The sequence below is a fragment of the Drosophila tropicalis genome, unplaced genomic scaffold, assembly GCF_018151085.1.
Source record: "Drosophila tropicalis isolate 14030-0801.00 unplaced genomic scaffold, ASM1815108v1 contig_845, whole genome shotgun sequence".
NCBI lineage: Eukaryota > Metazoa > Arthropoda > Insecta > Diptera > Drosophilidae > Drosophila > Drosophila tropicalis.
The window spans coordinates 5680940-5697674 of NW_027173338.1; the positions used below are offsets into that span (position 1 = coordinate 5680940).

General features: G+C 39.4%; 4 protein-coding genes and 2 long non-coding RNA genes across 6 annotated transcripts; 2 read left to right on the top strand and 4 right to left on the bottom strand.

Annotated features, from left to right (window-relative positions):
* The first annotated feature begins 1583 nt into the window (after window positions 1-1583).
* On the top strand, window positions 1584-4486 carry Oseg5 (intraflagellar transport protein Oseg5). The gene is made up of 6 exons (XM_068295860.1): window positions 1584-1732; window positions 1794-2250; window positions 2304-2531; window positions 2593-2972; window positions 3029-3607; window positions 3666-4486. Exons 1-6 carry the CDS (start codon window positions 1584-1586, stop codon window positions 4270-4272), a joined length of 2400 nt encoding a protein of 799 aa, XP_068151961.1. The 3' UTR covers window positions 4273-4486.
* LOC137581559 (glyoxylate reductase/hydroxypyruvate reductase) lies at window positions 4269-5550 on the bottom strand. The gene is made up of 4 exons (XM_068295857.1): window positions 5124-5550; window positions 4730-5067; window positions 4546-4671; window positions 4269-4430 (listed from the first exon to the last, which is right to left on the bottom strand). Exons 1-4 carry the CDS (start codon window positions 5528-5530, stop codon window positions 4312-4314), a joined length of 990 nt encoding a protein of 329 aa, XP_068151958.1. The 5' UTR covers window positions 5531-5550; the 3' UTR covers window positions 4269-4311.
* An 87-nt stretch (window positions 5551-5637) lies between these two features.
* Window positions 5638-9053, bottom strand: LOC137580735 (uncharacterized). Its single transcript, XM_068294852.1, has 8 exons — window positions 8944-9053; window positions 8376-8792; window positions 7979-8316; window positions 7604-7729; window positions 7151-7266; window positions 6470-6900; window positions 5925-6382; window positions 5638-5868 (listed from the first exon to the last, which is right to left on the bottom strand). Exons 1-8 carry the CDS (start codon window positions 9018-9020, stop codon window positions 5750-5752), a joined length of 2082 nt encoding a protein of 693 aa, XP_068150953.1. The 5' UTR covers window positions 9021-9053; the 3' UTR covers window positions 5638-5749.
* A 1799-nt stretch (window positions 9054-10852) lies between these two features.
* Window positions 10853-13095, bottom strand: LOC137581563 (uncharacterized). The gene is made up of 2 exons (XR_011033186.1): window positions 12495-13095; window positions 10853-12431 (listed from the first exon to the last, which is right to left on the bottom strand). It is a non-coding gene; the product is annotated as an uncharacterized lncRNA (long non-coding RNA).
* A 1003-nt stretch (window positions 13096-14098) lies between these two features.
* Window positions 14099-15013, bottom strand: LOC137581562 (uncharacterized). Its single transcript, XR_011033185.1, has 2 exons — window positions 14872-15013; window positions 14099-14815 (listed from the first exon to the last, which is right to left on the bottom strand). It is a non-coding gene; the product is annotated as an uncharacterized lncRNA (long non-coding RNA).
* On the top strand, window positions 15007-16731 carry LOC137581558 (uncharacterized). Its single transcript, XM_068295856.1, has 5 exons — window positions 15007-15778; window positions 15839-16008; window positions 16067-16155; window positions 16221-16517; window positions 16578-16731. Exons 1-5 carry the CDS (start codon window positions 15087-15089, stop codon window positions 16647-16649), a joined length of 1320 nt encoding a protein of 439 aa, XP_068151957.1. The 5' UTR covers window positions 15007-15086; the 3' UTR covers window positions 16650-16731.
* The last annotated feature ends 4 nt before the right edge of the window (window positions 16732-16735 follow it).

Sequence of the window (16735 nt, forward strand, 5' to 3'; positions counted from 1 at the left end):
ATTCACAGAGAGGGAGACAGAGAGAGAGAGAGTGAGAGAGATCGTTGAACGCAACCACACACAGATTGAAAGGAATCAAATTGAATGTAGATATTTGAGTGCGTTTCAATTTAAGAACTTGGCTTTGGGTTGGGTCGAGTTATGCTAGTTTTACTACTTCACGCGACTCTGTTTTTAGTGCCTTTCCTCTTTTGCACTAGAAAATTGCATAAACACATACATACTTCCCCCGGCCCAGCCATTACATTTTCTTGCACCATTTCACATTTAATGGTCGACAAGACCAGACATCGCCGACTCCAGAAGGGACAGATGGCACTGGCAATTGAGTGTTGTGTTGCTGAACTTCAAATAAAGTGCATCAGTTTCCATTTGATAAGAAAATGTCAGTGAAGAAAAACTGCTAATCGAAATGTTATTCAATTTATGATTGTTTTTTTTTTTTTTTATTGTGTTTGGGTAAGAGATTTGCCAGCGTTTACGTTAGTTTTTAGCAGAGTTATAAATACATATTTATAGTTAGTTTTACTATATGTATAACTATATACCATATAAGCAAAGTTAATCACATATTTTCAGTAGGCAGCTTGGTCTTTGGCTAGCCAGTTCAATGGCCATAGACTAAGTACCTTCTACACCTCCTTCTTTTTATTGTTAGACGTATGTAAATTAGCTAGCAAGTTCAATGGAACATAAAGCCTGTCAATTGGGCCACAGACCAACTAAGGCCAATAAATTACGTTTCAGGTATGACAGGGCACAAAATCAAATAGTAAAAGACAAAGAGACAACCCCCAAAATAAGTAGATTATCTTGGACTCAAAGAAAAAAACTAATAAGAAATTGGTTTACTATTGACTAGGCGACTTAAGCATTGGGAATGACGTCAAAAACCTTGCACTATTTTCTTCGATTTATTGATGAAAATTTGGTTTCTTATCAGGTAAATTAGAAAATAATTGTCTAGCATGAGCCAAGGAAGGCAATTAATTTAAGTTCTGTTTGAGGTATTTAATGTTGGAAAAAAAAAACGAGTATAATTAATTTCAATTTATTTTGTCTTAATGAAGTTGAGTTTATTCGAGTTTTGTCACGTTTTTTTTCCATTTGGTTTCATATGTTGGTTTTTGTTAGCAATTTCAAGATTTATCTATCATCTCTATTTGTTTAAACAATTCTCAAAAACTACGTTTTTTTTTTTGTGTCATCTCATCTCGGAGTAATTGCAATTGATTATACCAAAATGTTACGCTTGCTTAACTTAATAGTAAATTACAGTGGTTGAGGGGGAAAATGAAAAACAAATACAGGTAGTAGACAATTAAAATTATTAGATTATCATAAGGTCAGATAAGGATCTCAATTTCAAATCAAGGAAATACTTAAATAATTCAAACTGAAGAAAAACAAAAACTTACTTAGTCTATGAGCAAACCACTTAGCAAAGACAACAACCAACATAGATTGCCTAGCAACCGATAAACAACTTTTTGTCATGGCAACTGAAAAAGACACAAAACAAACGAGTAGAAAAACTAAATGGCTTAAAATCAAGTAGTTAGTTTTTCCCCTTTTCGAGTAGAATGAAGCTAAGAACCCGTATATGCAAGAAGAGTTCCATAAAATCTGTCGAAACTTCAACCGATGCCGGCAGTAATAATACTCAATCCTCGCAGAATTATCCTTTGAGTTGTGTAGACTGGAGCAGCAATGAGGAGATCTATTTTGTGAGGTAATTGTAGGAGTTTGTTCTCTTTTATTTTCAACTTTTTAGACTTTGTTTTCATTGTTAGTGATGACCATCAGATCTACAAATGGAGCGATGTAAGTCGAGATTCCGTTGAGGTGGCCAAATTGCCGGATGATTTCATACCCACGGATCTGCATTGGTTACTCCTAGGGGGACGCAGCAGTGGTGGCGGCAAGGGCAGTGATACCTTGCTTATATCCAGCAATGATGGACGGTTCATTATCCTCAATAAGAGTGCCAGAGTCGAACGTAGCATATCGGCTCATACGGCTGCCATTAGTTCTGGTCGTTGGAGTCCAGATGCGGCGGGTTTGCTTACAGCTGGCGAGGATGGTGTCATTAAGATCTGGTCACGGTCTGGGATGCTACGCTCCACAGTCATTCAAAGTGATGAGTCCATAAGATGTGCTCGCTGGTCACCGAATTCCACTTCGATTGTATTTTGTCAAGGTGGTCATATATCTATAAAACCCTTGGCAGCCAATAGCAAGTTGATAAGAGTAAGTTCAAGTGAAAAAGCAGCAAGTGAGTCATTAACTGAGGATGTTTTCAGTGGCGTGCCCATGATGGTTTGGTCCTCTCTTTGAGTTGGTCTCAACAATCGAATATCATTGCCTCGGGTGGTGAGGATTTTCGTTTCAAAATCTGGGATGCTCAAGGAGCCAATCTCTACACAAGTTCAGCTGAGGAATATGCCATTACGAGTGTGGCATTCAATCCCGAAAAGGACTTTCTACTGATTGGCACTTTCAATATGCTTAAATTGTGCCACAGTACAGGAGTAAGTAAAGTTATTTAATTTCAAATTTCTCATCTAAAGTGTTGTTTCGTTTCTTTGTTAGTGGACCTATAATAGTGCCCGCTTCACTGCGCCCAGTGTTGGATCCTTCTACACGCTCGCTTGGTCGGCTGATGGCACTCAAGTAGCCTGCGGCAGTTCCACAGGACAATTAATTGTTGCCTATGCCATTGAAGAGCAGCTTATATCCCGCAATCTAAAGGCCACCAGTACAAGTCGCAAATCAATTGCTCTCAAGGACATTGCAACTGGTACACAGGATGTCTTGGATTTTCCGCAGCGTGTCATAAACATGGCCTTGGGCTATGGTCATCTGGTGGTGGCCACCACACACCAAATTCACATCTATAATGAGAAATATATTAATACTCCGATTATAATTGATGGTCGAAATGATGTGCGTGTCATTGAAGTGGGCAAAAAGTAAGCCGTGCAGACATAATAAAATTATAAGCTCATTTCTGTCATGTTTCTTTTAGATATTTTATGGTCCTGGATGCCGCCTCCATTTGGGTGTATACCTACACGGGACGTCTTCATCTGAATCCACGTTATCCTGGCTCGCAGGCTCAATTGCCATTGCTAAATTGGCGTTCACTCTCTTTGGGCTTGGATGTTCTGGCCATTAGGGATAATTCTGATACAACTGTATTGCATCTGTTTGATTTAATGCCAGGAGCTTCGCGTCAATATGAACCACACTCCTTGAGAGCCAAACAACAATTGTCAGAGATTGCAGCCTGTAGAGCAGGCACTGCCGATGATCAGTTTGTGGCCTTTATCGATGGCAATCGGGAGCTCTATATATGTGAGACGAGAAATTTGAGTGGAGGCGGTGGTGGAACCACGACCGGAACAGTGGGAGGCACCGAACGTATATCCAATAATCAAGATGAAATCTATAAGATTGGCACCCAATTGACGGACATAAAGTGGGCCAGTGAGACAAATATTTTGGTAGGTGTACACGATGCCTGCTACAGCATTTGGTATTGTCCTGGCGAAGGTGCAAGTGATCCCACAATTATAGCACTGACCACCATCACACTAGATACAGCGTAAGACCGTTTAGTTATTCTCGAATCAATTTTTTGTTTTAATAGTTCATGTTTTCAGAGAGTTTGGCAAACATGTGGCCATTGATAGCTTTGAGGATGCTGTTGTTACCTTTCGCTGTGCCGGTGCCTTGCTCCCAGTCAATGTCAATATTCACTGTGAAGTTTTGCATCGTTCTCTGCTTGAGGGACAATGGCAACAGGCCCTCAAAATCTGTCGTTTGGGCCAACATGCCAGCTTGTGGGCCACTTTGGCTGCCGTGGCCACACGCAAACATCAACTGCAACTCAGTGAAGAGGCCTACTCAGCCGCTTTGCAAATTGATAAGGTCAGTTATCTGCAACATCTGAAGGCCCTAACGCCATCGAGTGCCGAACAAATGGCTGAAAATTCTCTAATGTTGGGTCGCATGCTGGAGGCGGAAACTATCCTATTGCATAATCGAAAGTATGTTGAAGCTGTGGCTCTTAATCTACGTATGCATAATTGGAAAAGAGCCTTGGAAATTGCCCAAAAATATCAAAAAGAACAACTCACAGATGTAAATATACTGCAGAAAGTACTCGACGAGAGGCGGCGTTATTTGAAGGCTCTGCAACGTGATGAATGGGAAGCAGCCTATCTAGCTCATAGTACTCAAGATGATAAAGATGATCTCAACGATTAATAATCATAAATATACGATTTATTATACATTTCTGACAACTTAGTAGGCAGGCGAAGGCATTGGCTTGCCATGTAAGCCGCATAGGATATTCTGGGCAGCCAAAATGGCAGCCTCAAGGCGTGATCGTTCTGTGGCATAGCCAATGTGGGGTAGGACAACTGAAACGACAGAAAATTAAGTTAAGTAAAGGTCACAAAAAGGTTAGAAACAAAGTGCGGGCTTATTTTTGCAAGTGTAAGCAATTATTTTACTTGGCTTATATTCTTCTCTTACCAGCATTGTCCAAAGTTAGTAATTTGTTACTGGGAGGCAGAGGTTCAGGATCTGTGACATCAAGACCAGCGGCAAATATTCTATTCGATTTCAAAGCCTCATACAGGTCATCTTGATTAACAAGTTCTAAGAGAAATCAAAATTATATCTTCAAGCTCAAAACATTTATTTGCGATAAACTTACTGCCCCTTGCAATATTGACTAGGACCGAGTTTTTCTTCATCTTATTAAAGGCTTTGGCATTGAAAATGCCCTGTGTTTCGGGAGTCAAGGGAGCAGCAATGACAATGAAATCACTTTCGGCCAACAAAACATCAAAATCAACCTTTGTGGCATTTAGTTTTTCTTCGATTTTCGCATCCACTCGACTACGTGTGGTATAAAGAACTCGTTCAATCTCAAATCCAGCTAGCCGTTGAGCTATAGCCTGGCCAATGGCACCAAAACCAAACAGACCCACAGTAGACCCTTGTATATCTTGACCAACCAACCAATTGAGACGGAAATTCTCCCATTGATCACTAACAAATGAAACTGTCTATCAGAACAACTGTGACATATCCGATTTTCCACTCACCTATCAATTTTCCTACGTGCCTCTTCAAAACGTCGTGCTGCGGCTATTAGTAGACCAACTGCCAAATCAGCCACGGCTATGCTTAACATTTTTGGTGTGCTACCCAAGGGAATGTTACGTTTCTTCAACTCGTCCAAGTGTATGAAATTAATGCCCGATGACATGGTAGATACTACTCTAAATTGCGGTCCAGCGGCAATTAAGACCTGGGCATTTAGTGTCTCACGACTATTCCAGAGGGCAGCATCGACGCCTTTGATTTTCTCTAGCAACTCAATGCGATTCTGTGGCGGTTCACTTAAAATCTGAACTATTTCACAATTGTTTGCACGAAGTAAATCAATGGCTTCCGTCGGAACATCTGGATGTCCAATTAGAACTTTAAATGCTGGCTGAGTGGAGGACATTTTGCACTGTGCTGACGAACGATTCTCTAAAGACTGAATACGTTTAGCCAAGTGTGAAGAGTTAAGCTCTCTGATAATTAACTGTTACACAAGTGATAAGTAAAAGCTTTTTCTGATGAAAGAGTATACGAAACTTATATATTTTTCTCTTTAGAGTTGGGCATTGAATTCATACAAAATAGGGACTCGAATAGTTGAGAGATTGATTAATTTTTCTTTTTAATAGGCAGGTCTAATCATAGGTTTGCCTTCAATGGCATTTAATATATTATTGGCAGCCAGCAAACTCATTTCCATAGTTGTCTTCATGGTTTGTGTGCCCAGATGAGGTAGGACAACTGCAAAATGCGGATGATTAATAACTTCATATGCTTAGTTTCCCTTGCAAACTTACCACAATTGGGCAACTTTAAGATTGGATCATCGGCGGGCAGTGGTTCGGGTGTAGTGACATCAAGGCCAGCGGCAAAGATTGTACCCTTTGTCAAAGCCTCATGAAGTTCCTTCTGATTGACCAAACCTCCTCGTGCCACATTCACAAATATCGATGTCGGTTTCATTTGCTTAAAGGCTATGGAATTGAATTTTCCACGCGTTTCATCGGTTAAAGGAGCAGCCACAACCAGAAAATCACTTTCCTTTAATAAGGTTTCAAACGAAACATGTTCAGCTTTGAGGTCCACATCGTTTGCCTTACGGGTGCGAGTGTGGTAGATGATTTTGGCCACATCCCAGCACTGAAGACGCTTGGCTATGGCCTGGGCTATGCCTCCAAAACCAAAGAAACCAATCACAGAATCGCGAATTTCATGGCCCATCAGCCAATTAATTTGTTCTGTTTTCCACTCTGAACTGAATAGTGAATTCAAATAATTCAGTTAAGTAGACAACCCTGGCAAACAAAAAAGCTTTGAAAACTTTCCACCAGCTGATGTTTACCTTTCGATGTGATTGCGACCGGTATGAAAATTGCGGCCAGCTGCAATCATCAAGCCAATGGCAAGATCTGCCACTGAATTCTGGACAACTCCCGGTGTGTGACCCAAGCGCAATTGACGACGCTTAAATTCTGGCACATCGACAAAATCAATACCGGATGACATGGTGCTGACACAACGCAGCTGGGGACCAGCTGCATCCAATATGCCAGCATTCAGTGGCTGATAGTGAGCCCAATAGATGGCATCCACACCGGGAACCTTTTGCAGGATCTCCTCTCTTGATGGGGGCACACTCTGGCAGATGATTGTCTCTGCTCCTCGAGAGCGTAGCAGCTCCAAGGCCGGCAAAGGGACATTGGGATGGGAAACGAGTACCTTAAACGCCTTGCGAACCGACGACATTTCACGATTATGAAGGTCGATAGTGAACTAAACTGAATGAGAAAGCTTTTTGTTTTAAGGGGCAATGTAGGAGGAGCTCTCTAAGCTCATAATATACTCTTAAGCTTTTCCATTGAATAGTTTTTTCTCATACTTAAAAAATAAACAACTATGCAAATATACTTTAATTAAGTAACTTTGACTTTCATTTATGTTTATTGTAGTTGCAATTATTATCAAGGCCGTTGGGAAACAACCTTTCACAGTTAAGTGATTTCCTTAGTCCATCGTATTCCTAGTAGGCGGGCGACAACATGGGCTCTCCAGCCAATCCACGGAGCACATTGTGGGCAGCAATTGTGGCCATTTCGGCGCGGGTACGTTTCGTCGCCGAACCAATGTGGGGGAGGACAACTGAAATTGAAGTCAAGTCAAGTGTTTAGATTACACAAAAATTGAGCAGATAACCGAGAGGTCGAAAATAAGACAAAATGATAAGATAGAACTTAACTAAAAGGGAAGACATACACACAAAAAAATTAAAGAGAGACATTGTAAATATCTTAACAAACATTGAGTGATATGTTCACAGCCTAAAATTTCCTCCATGACCTTCATGAAACCTTAACACATCATTTTTTTTTGTTCAATCATTACCACCAAGTAGGAATTTAGGAAATATTTGTACAATCATCAAGCACAGCGATAAGAAGGGGGGAAATCAAAGCGATAAGGAGACTTGTTCACTTACCGGCATTATCCAAGGCTAGCAATTTATCAGTGGGGGCCAATGGTTCAGGATCTGTGACATCTAGGCCAGCGGCAAAGATTCTATTCGACTTCAAAGCTTCGTACAAATCATCCTGGTTAACAATCTCTGAAAATATGATAACAAAAGTCATTAAATTAATCTTAATATGTGGCGAATTGATTGTGTTTAAGTATGTCTACGCTAGAATTTAAAGCCCTAACAGATCAATTAGAAATAGTTATAAGGCAAATCTTTTTAGGCTAACTAATCGATTATTTCTTGAATTTGGAGATGTTATTCCTTAATCTACCTATGAAGAAAGACCAGTTCCTTCTGATCGTAATAAATATACCCTTAATGGGCAGGGTGACTTACTTCCTCGGCCAATGTTCACGAGAACTGCGGTCTCCTTCATCTTGTTAAAGGCAGTCGTATTGAACACACCCTGTGTGTCAGCAGTCAAGGGCGAGGCAATGACAATGAAATCACTTTGGGCCAGCAAAGTATCGAAATCAACCTTTTTGGCCTTGAGTTCCTCTTCGATTTCTTTGTGAACACGACGGCGGGTTGTGTAGAGCACCTGATCAATATCGAAGCCGAGCAAACGCTTAGCAATGGCCTGACCAATGCCGCCAAAGCCATAGAAACCCACAGTGGAATCGCGAATATCCTGACCCAACAGCCAGTTCAAATGATAGTTTTCCCAGTTATCGCTGTCAAAAAAATCAATATGAAATGCAAATTTATTTGAAACTCATTCCACAAAACTTACGTATCGATCTTCTTGCGTGCCTCTTGGAAACGACGGGAAGCTGCAATAACCAAACCAACTGCCAAATCAGCCACAGCTGTATTTAGGACTGTGGGTGTGTGGCCCAGAGGAATGCCACGTTTCTTGAGTTCAGGTACATCGACAAAATCAATACCCGCTGACATGGTGGAAACCGATTTGAATTGCGGACCAGCAGCATCGAGCACCTCTGCATTTAGCTTCTCATGACCACCCCAGAAGGCGCCATCGACACCCTTAATTTTCTCCAGCAATTCGGCACGATTTGTGGGCAAACTGTTCACTTGAATAATCTCACAGTGCTCCTTCAGAATATCCAAACCCTCTTGTGGCACTTCGGGATGTGTAACAAGTACTTTGAATGACTTTCCCGTCGACATGGTTTGATTCTTTTTGGCTCTGTGTAAAAGCGAAGCATTATTAACTGATATGAACAAAGCCAAAGACAAGGCAAGCAATAACTTTGTCATTGGAGCCATATTGAGTGTATATATTATTTCCGAGAACGTTCTTAACAGATCTGAGCTTAACTAAGAACTGAGCTACACACCCGAATTTGAACGAAGTCTCAGCCAGTAGACGCCGACTGATGATTGTTGTTGATAAACCTGCGAACCTGTTTAGCATTTTACCGCTCAGCTCAGCTGTTCCCAAGTCTTACTCTTCTATATTATTCAAAAGTTTATAAGAGTAAAAAAAAAAAAAATTTTAAAATGCCTTAAGAAAGTAAAATTCCTCAACTGAATGTTTTAAAGTTTTAGTTTTTTTAAAAAGGTTGCGACAATATCAACCAAAGTCAAAAAGGGGGTTAGAACATTTTCCATTATCTTGACACTTAAGAAATGCCTACGTCAGAGTCTCATCGACACATAATTCTAACAAAAAGTAGTTTATAAATAAATTATATGAGTATTTTGTTTGTACTTTAAGGAAATTCGTTTTAAAGTAAGCAAAATGTCAATATTCAGAGGAATTCGCTTGAAAATTTATGGTGAAATTCATAGAAGAATCGTTCATTTGTTTATCTAATTGTCTTCACACGATTTCTATAATTTGACAATTTTATTAATGAGATAATGGAAAAATACCGCATTGATATTAATTATATATTTTTCAAATGGACCAAATTTCTAAGTGATTCTCTGTGCTTTCTCTCACTCTCTTAAACTAGTGTAAGAGATCATATTACAAAAATATTACAAACTTTTTTTCGGCACTTGTCTAACAAACAAATTCTCTGCACAAAGCAAAAAAGTCAACTAAATCACTCGCTGGGCCTTTTCGAAAGGGAGGATCGTTTGAAAAGCTTTCGTTATCTCTGTTCGTTCTCCATTTGTTTCACTCTTTTGTTCTCTCTTCAATAAGTCTTTTGTTTATTCTCTCTTACCGTTTCGTTAGAATCTTAACTGCTGGACGTTTGCCTCACAACTGACTGAATTATAAGTCAAAGCTTTGCCTTTATATAGAGTTACTCTAACTGATATCGCAGAGAATCATCAGATAACACAAAAAAAAGTTTAATAAGGAGAGGCCAGATTTTATGATTATTGATAGAAAACAGCTTTTGCAAAGAGTACTATAATTTTTCGAACTCGGTGTAATAGTGTCTTAAAAAAGGGGTAAGGCTTTAGCAACAAAATAAAAACGAAATTTGTAAATAAATTCTAGATCGTTTTATATTTTTAAACTACTCTTGAAAAATGTGAATTTCTACGTCGATTGCAGCTATTCTGGCGGATCCAATGACATGAATTGAGTTTGCTTTAAATGTTGCATAAACAAAAAATTCTTTGGAAAAAAAGGCACTCTTAAAGTTGATAATTCTGAGTTCCTGAGTTTTTTTATAAATCAGTTAAAGATTAAAACAAAAAAATGTAGAATTTTGCAATGGCCACAGAAAATGGAAAATAGCCTAGATATATAGACCATCAGAAATATTGTTATTAGCAATTGTGTCAACCTTAATGTGGGATCATTTTGTGGCATAAACCAAATGTTGAGAATGCAATACAAAATATATTTAACAAAATGTTAATCAATTTAATAAATATATTTTTTGGTAAAAGATTTTATGTATTTAGTATTTAACTAGCAAGTTACTACTTATTAACAGAAAACCCAAATTTAAAAATTTATTTCGTTAATCTCAAACTCATCTCTATAACAATTCCAATTTGTTTCAATTTGTTTTATGCAAAGGAACAGTTATAAACTGTTCAGATTCTTAATGTGTACTCTGTACTCTGGCTCAGGGTTTTGGCTTCTACTTGTCGGCCTGTGCTATTTGAATCGTGATCAAATCTGTGTACCATAACTTTAAAGGGAATGGGAGAGGGTTAACAAACGGACATTAGTATGACTACTGGTCTTCTTATATTGATCAAGGCTATGCATACAATGCTCTATGTCATACATTGTAGATACATTACCAAACCACAATCGAGTAATGCATCTAAAACTTTGTTTTTTAGCCATAGCTTTTATGTTTTACTTATTAGTTCAATGCCATTAAATATTAAACAAATTTAAATACAGTAAGTGGACTAAAAAGAAACTGAATAATGTTGGGAGAAGATAAGCATTTTACTCGTTCTGCTGATCGGGAATAAAAGTATGAAAATGTATTTAAATCTGAAAATACTTTCTTTTAACCTTGGCTCATCTACAATCAAAATTAACAGAAATGCGTAAGTAATTAAGAGCTCGAAATTGGATGATCTTTACTATATATCTTTGTAATTCTGTTTTAGCTCGCCTTGACCAAGTGTTTCAAACGTAAGTAGGTACATTATTGAGCTCGAGCAAACCGCTTCATATGAACAAATGTGTATTTGTATGCAACCCACGTATCTCTCTCGAAGTGATGTTTGTCATTGTTCCGTTCCTTCTGCATCCACTTTAGCCAAAACAGAAATAAAAAAAAAAATAATAATAAACTCTTTAACCGGCCTGCAGCTGGTTTAATCTGTGCGCCTGCTTAAAATACCAGTTGGGGATTTTTCCCATGTGATTTGTTGGGGCCGCAGTAATTTCAGTTTCCAATTGGAATGGGGGAACGTCAGGTTATTGGAACGCTGTCTTATTGTGGAACCTACCCACACACACACCGAACACATCCACACACACTGTAACGAAAACTATTTATTTCGATGGTTGTTCACTTTTGTTTGTTTTGTATATAATGCCGTTTTTTTGTGAGCGGATCTGCTCAAATTTTGTCCGCAAAGCCACAGGCGCTCATAAAGTACTCACAAGGTTCTCTCCACTTTCGTCGGTCATTGTTGTTGACTTTCTCACACTCGCACACACACACACACACCGCATACTTACACACACACACACCACAAAGCAAACACACATAAGAATCGTTTGGCGTTGCCGTTAGCGTTGGCGTCATGTTGCGTTGCGTCGCGACAAATAATTGCAGGGCTCCCCAACAACAACAAAAACGCCCAGGACCAGGCGCTTGCAAGATTTTGAGCCCTGTTTTTTTTGAGAGAGTGTGTTGTTTTCTTTTTTGGTCTTTGTTTCTCTTTCCCATGCTAGAGTCTGTTGCACTCTAGCTAATTGCATTCAGAGTTGCGGGGGTGGTTTCTGACGATGGCGCTCTTTTATGTTATGTTACTTTTGCGTTACATTTTCTGCGTCTGGGTGTGTTTTTGCTTTTGCTTCGGTTTTTTGGTCATATTCTTTTGTTTCTTCGTGGATTTTCTTTTTTGTGCGGCTTTCGCTCCAGTATCCCATCAGTTTTTCCCCCACCCGTCTTCTTGTCGAGAGAAATGTGGCGCGCGACCACGCTCTGTTTATCTCTGCTTTGTGTTTTATGCTTTCCTGTTACCAAAACACGATGCGTCATTTTGACTGACGTAACCAGAAGACAGCTGTCTATCAGCTGTGACCTCGGCTTGCCGCTGTCGCTGTCGATGTCACTGTGGTTGCTTTCAGATGGTCGGGGGTGGTTTGAAGTCATTTACCGTTACCGTGAACTGCGGTTTGTTGAACAAGTGCTCAGCACTAAAGAAAAGTTGACAAGAGCCACTGTGGTGAGAGTATAACGGTAAAATTGTATAAGTATGTATGTTGCTTGAAATGAAAGCTTACCATGTTTAAGTTTTTGCCTTTGGGGGGCCATCATCATTTCGATCACGCGGTTAAAGTTAACGGCGAATGTCAAGGCCAAGCAGCGGCAACAGCAGCATCCCTAGGCGCACCAGCCTTGTGCCTCATTCTGTTTGCTTCATAAACCAACTACAGCGCCATCGAAATCAAAAATGGTGGCCCAAGCTGCAAACTACAAAGCTGCAAAGTCACTCCAGTTACTCTCCAACCTCCATCGCTGAGGGAAGCGGGAGGTCTCTGTCTATGTTGGTCTATACGGCAAATTGCAACACTACGTGGGCGTCTGATCTCGGTTCGCGCAAGCGCTAAAAGACATAAAAAAGGTCGACCACTTCTTTCCTCCTCAACCTCAAAAATTCACGAATGGGCCAACTTTGAGTAGCGCTAAAAGAAAAAGACACGTAGAAAAGCGAAGCGTCACTAATTTTTTGTGTAGGCTCCCTACAAAAAAATCAACGCGCAACATTGAGGCAGGTCCCTCTACGCGATACGAGGGAACAGGCGCACAAAGACCGATAGCAAGTAAATGAAACTACACACACAACGCCAAGCAGCCCCACCAACCAGCCAAAGCGAATGGGTTTTTGTGTGTATGACAGAGACAAACTGAACAGAGTGAGCAAGAGAGTGATGGAGCAAGAGAGAGAAAATTGCCCCCCAAAGCAACATCACTCTGTGGCCCCTACGTCACAGCAACCAAGAGAACGAACGAATGTCGACCATAACGGGCGGCCCCATATGTCTGAGAGAGGGAGACAATAGTGGTAGAGGGAGCGAGTGGGTAAGTAAGTGAGAGTAAGCAATGTGGAAGCGATGAGTGTGAGAGCGTGAGGAGCGTGAGAAGCGTGGGAGAGATGGCGTGCGCACACAATTTGCTTGTAGTATCTCTTTTGTGTTGGATTTTTTGCCACTGTTTAATTTACAGTTACACACACACAGACACTGACAGACACACAGGTGTCAACATTGCAGTCAACGTTGACGTCGACGTCGAATGCCATTGCATGTAACTTGTAACTATTTTGACTGACATCACAGAGGCACGGGTCGTAATTTAGCCAACTGCCGTTGGCTTACATCCGAATGCTAATTATGAGAATAATTTTTGGCTTTGAATATACTTCTTTTCCTGTGTTGGTCTCTATACGCTTTCAATAAGGGTATTTTAAATTGGGTCAAAATATGAAACGCCCAAAAAAGAAGCTCCTACCAATTTATATATCGGCCTGTCTGTGTCTCAACCAAAGCAATCTGTCTTAGCCAGAAAAAGGCTAACTCCGATGATTTTTAAGGTATGCTCTAAAAACTTACAGTTTTAGAGCCAATATACCTTCCATTATACATTCATACTTATGTTTTAAAGCTCTTCATAGTAGACAGCAATTTAAGATTAAAAATAAATAAGGGATTGTAATAAATAAGATTAGTTTCATTAACTTAGGTTAATGTTAGGACTAGGATATTTAAGCTTCTGAATGACCCAAGTTACCTCGACTATCTGTCCACGCCTTTTGATGCAGTTCCAAGATGACGGCGATTTCTAAGGCATTTGTTAAGTTAGTTTTTATAGAAAAGAAACAACCGAATTTTGTCGTCACTAAATCTTTAACATTTTAGTTTAATTCAAATACTTTATCTGTATGGATCCTACATTATCTAATTACATGTGCAGTTGCCGACTCTATATGCGCAGCCGCCTCAGTTATGGTAGATGCAATATGAGGCCAAATAGTCGATTGCCATTGGATAAAACTCATGTTCATGTTCACAACGTTGTTGCTCACCAAACGTTCGTCCCGCTCGGAATAATGGGCACCTAGTTCAATGGTCGTGGAGTCCAAAGAAAATAAGGAACACTCGGTCATCGGGCGAGTAAGCCAGTGTACCATAAATTCCGAGGACAAAACATGTGTCAACTCCCCTTCATCCATATCGCTAACATTATAAATGGGATCCGAGACACGTGAACGATTGATGGCCTTTAGAAACGATGCATTCATCTCTCTGGCCGACAAATAGAGCATCCGTAGACGTTGAAAAGCCTCCATGCTGGCAAAACGAAAGGGTAGCTGACCAGCCCGTACAGCCAGATTTCGTAGAGTATTGACAATCGTGGTCAAATTGATTAAAAGATGCATTGCATTAGAGTCACAGGCTAGAAAGGATTCAGATCTTGTGGCGGCAGGTGAATTAATCAGCTGACGAACAACAGTGGGCGATGAATCGCCTGGATAGAGACTTGTCGTACTATTGGCTGAATCGCCTATTTGCCGTGGCATAATACGTGCCAGGACCTGTTGAACCTGTTCGGAATGAAGAGTTTTTCGTACAAATTTATCTTACCAAGTTAAATTTATACCTTCTTTGAAGCGTGGTTGGCATTAGTTCCAGTTGAAGGTGTATTCCTTTTGCACTCCATGTTAAAATTAGTTGTTTTTTTTTGTTTTTAATTTTTGTTTTATTTTCTACCGAAATTTTAACGAAACTGAATTTTTTGATAGCTCTTGTCAGTAGCATTAAATACTTCATGAGTTCACAAACAAAACACAAAAAGAAAAAACAAATACAAACACTATGATTCGCTCAAAAAGCATTAAAGAAAAACATCGTTTTAGCCGTCTAATCAGGCATGGTAAGAACGCTGTACCTTCAGATCTGTTTCCTTTACCAGTGCAAACCGATGAGAGTCTTTGTCGAGATGCCTTCCTCCGGCAGGTGCTTGGCTCTAACAAGCGCACGGGAACTCTCGAAGATCTTACGTCCACTAAACGTCCATCAACGACAGCAATCGTAAATATTAGTACTTCGAGTCAAAATTTATCAGATGTGGAACCCCAATTTATGCCATCAGATATAAGAAGTCATTCGAGTCTTTCATCCACTGATTCAAAAGTTCTTGCCATGGATCTCAACGAAAGGATGCTAATGAGATATCGTTATTTATTATCAGATATAGGAAATCAAAGTATTTGCTATCAAATTGAGCATCTAAAGGCTCAACTCACAATAATCGGTGATGTTTGTTGCGGCAAATTGGATGAAATGTATAAGGTATTCAATTGGTCAATATCCGATCATTTGGCCATGTTTGAAACAAGACGTAACACCGTCTATTTGGATATATTAGAACGTGTGCAAACGGAAAGGGAATTGGATAAAATGAAATTAAAAGTAGATATCAACGAAATAATACGTCTACTCGATGCCATACAGGACGATGTCAAGACCAAAACCGATCCATGTCAGGGTTCATTACGTCTTTTAAAGTAAGAGAAGAAATATTCAACTTGCTATTTTATATATTAACTTTCTTTACATACTTATAGACATACACAGCATGATATTATGAAATATTTGACGGCACCCTTTGAGAAATTACAAAGTGAACATGATGACTTGACTCTGGCACTTTATCAATGTAAACCAACTCCTTTAGTTAATTCCCTGTTTGCTACAAGGCGTCATTTTGTCAAGATGAAACGTTTGGATTGTGATTGTGAGTGGAGTTGGCCATTAGTTTAACCATTTCATACATATATCTTTGTATAACTTAGATTTGCATCCCATTGAGGTACGCTATTCCATAAATCTTGCCAACGATGCTGTGGAGCAAGCTAATTTTGTTTATAACTTGGCTTACAAGGTTAGTTTTAAACTAAAAGCAAAAGAGGACAATTGCCTACTAATGTCCTTTTCGTTTTCTTAAAGGCGATAACCGACGAATTAGCCCAACTTGAGCTTCTATCCATACAGGATCTTTATGTGTGGCAATCTTGTCAATTAAGCTATTCCCAAACTATTGAGGAGTACAAAATTCGTATTGAAAAATTACAATTAATCTATGATGAGGATATGGATCGAACTGAAAATGAGTTGCAAGAAATGCGTAATGCTGTGCAAAAGTGTAAAGATGATCTATTATTCTATCAGGAACAAGTGCAATTCTTTCAGAGTGAAGTTGAACGTACCAAAGATATTATTGCCCAAGAGCAGTTGAAACCAAAGGTAAACAATTAACGACAAAAAATAAACTAAAAACTATTTTTAATTCTTTCATTATTTCAGAAATTATTATCAAAGCAATCCCTTTCAATTAGACATCAGGGCAAACGCAAAGTGAAGAAGCGTAAAATGTAATTTCTCACAGTTTACATGTTTCCTAACATTGCTATGTACCTACCTATCTATGTATCATAAATTCGATATATTAATAACTCAATTCA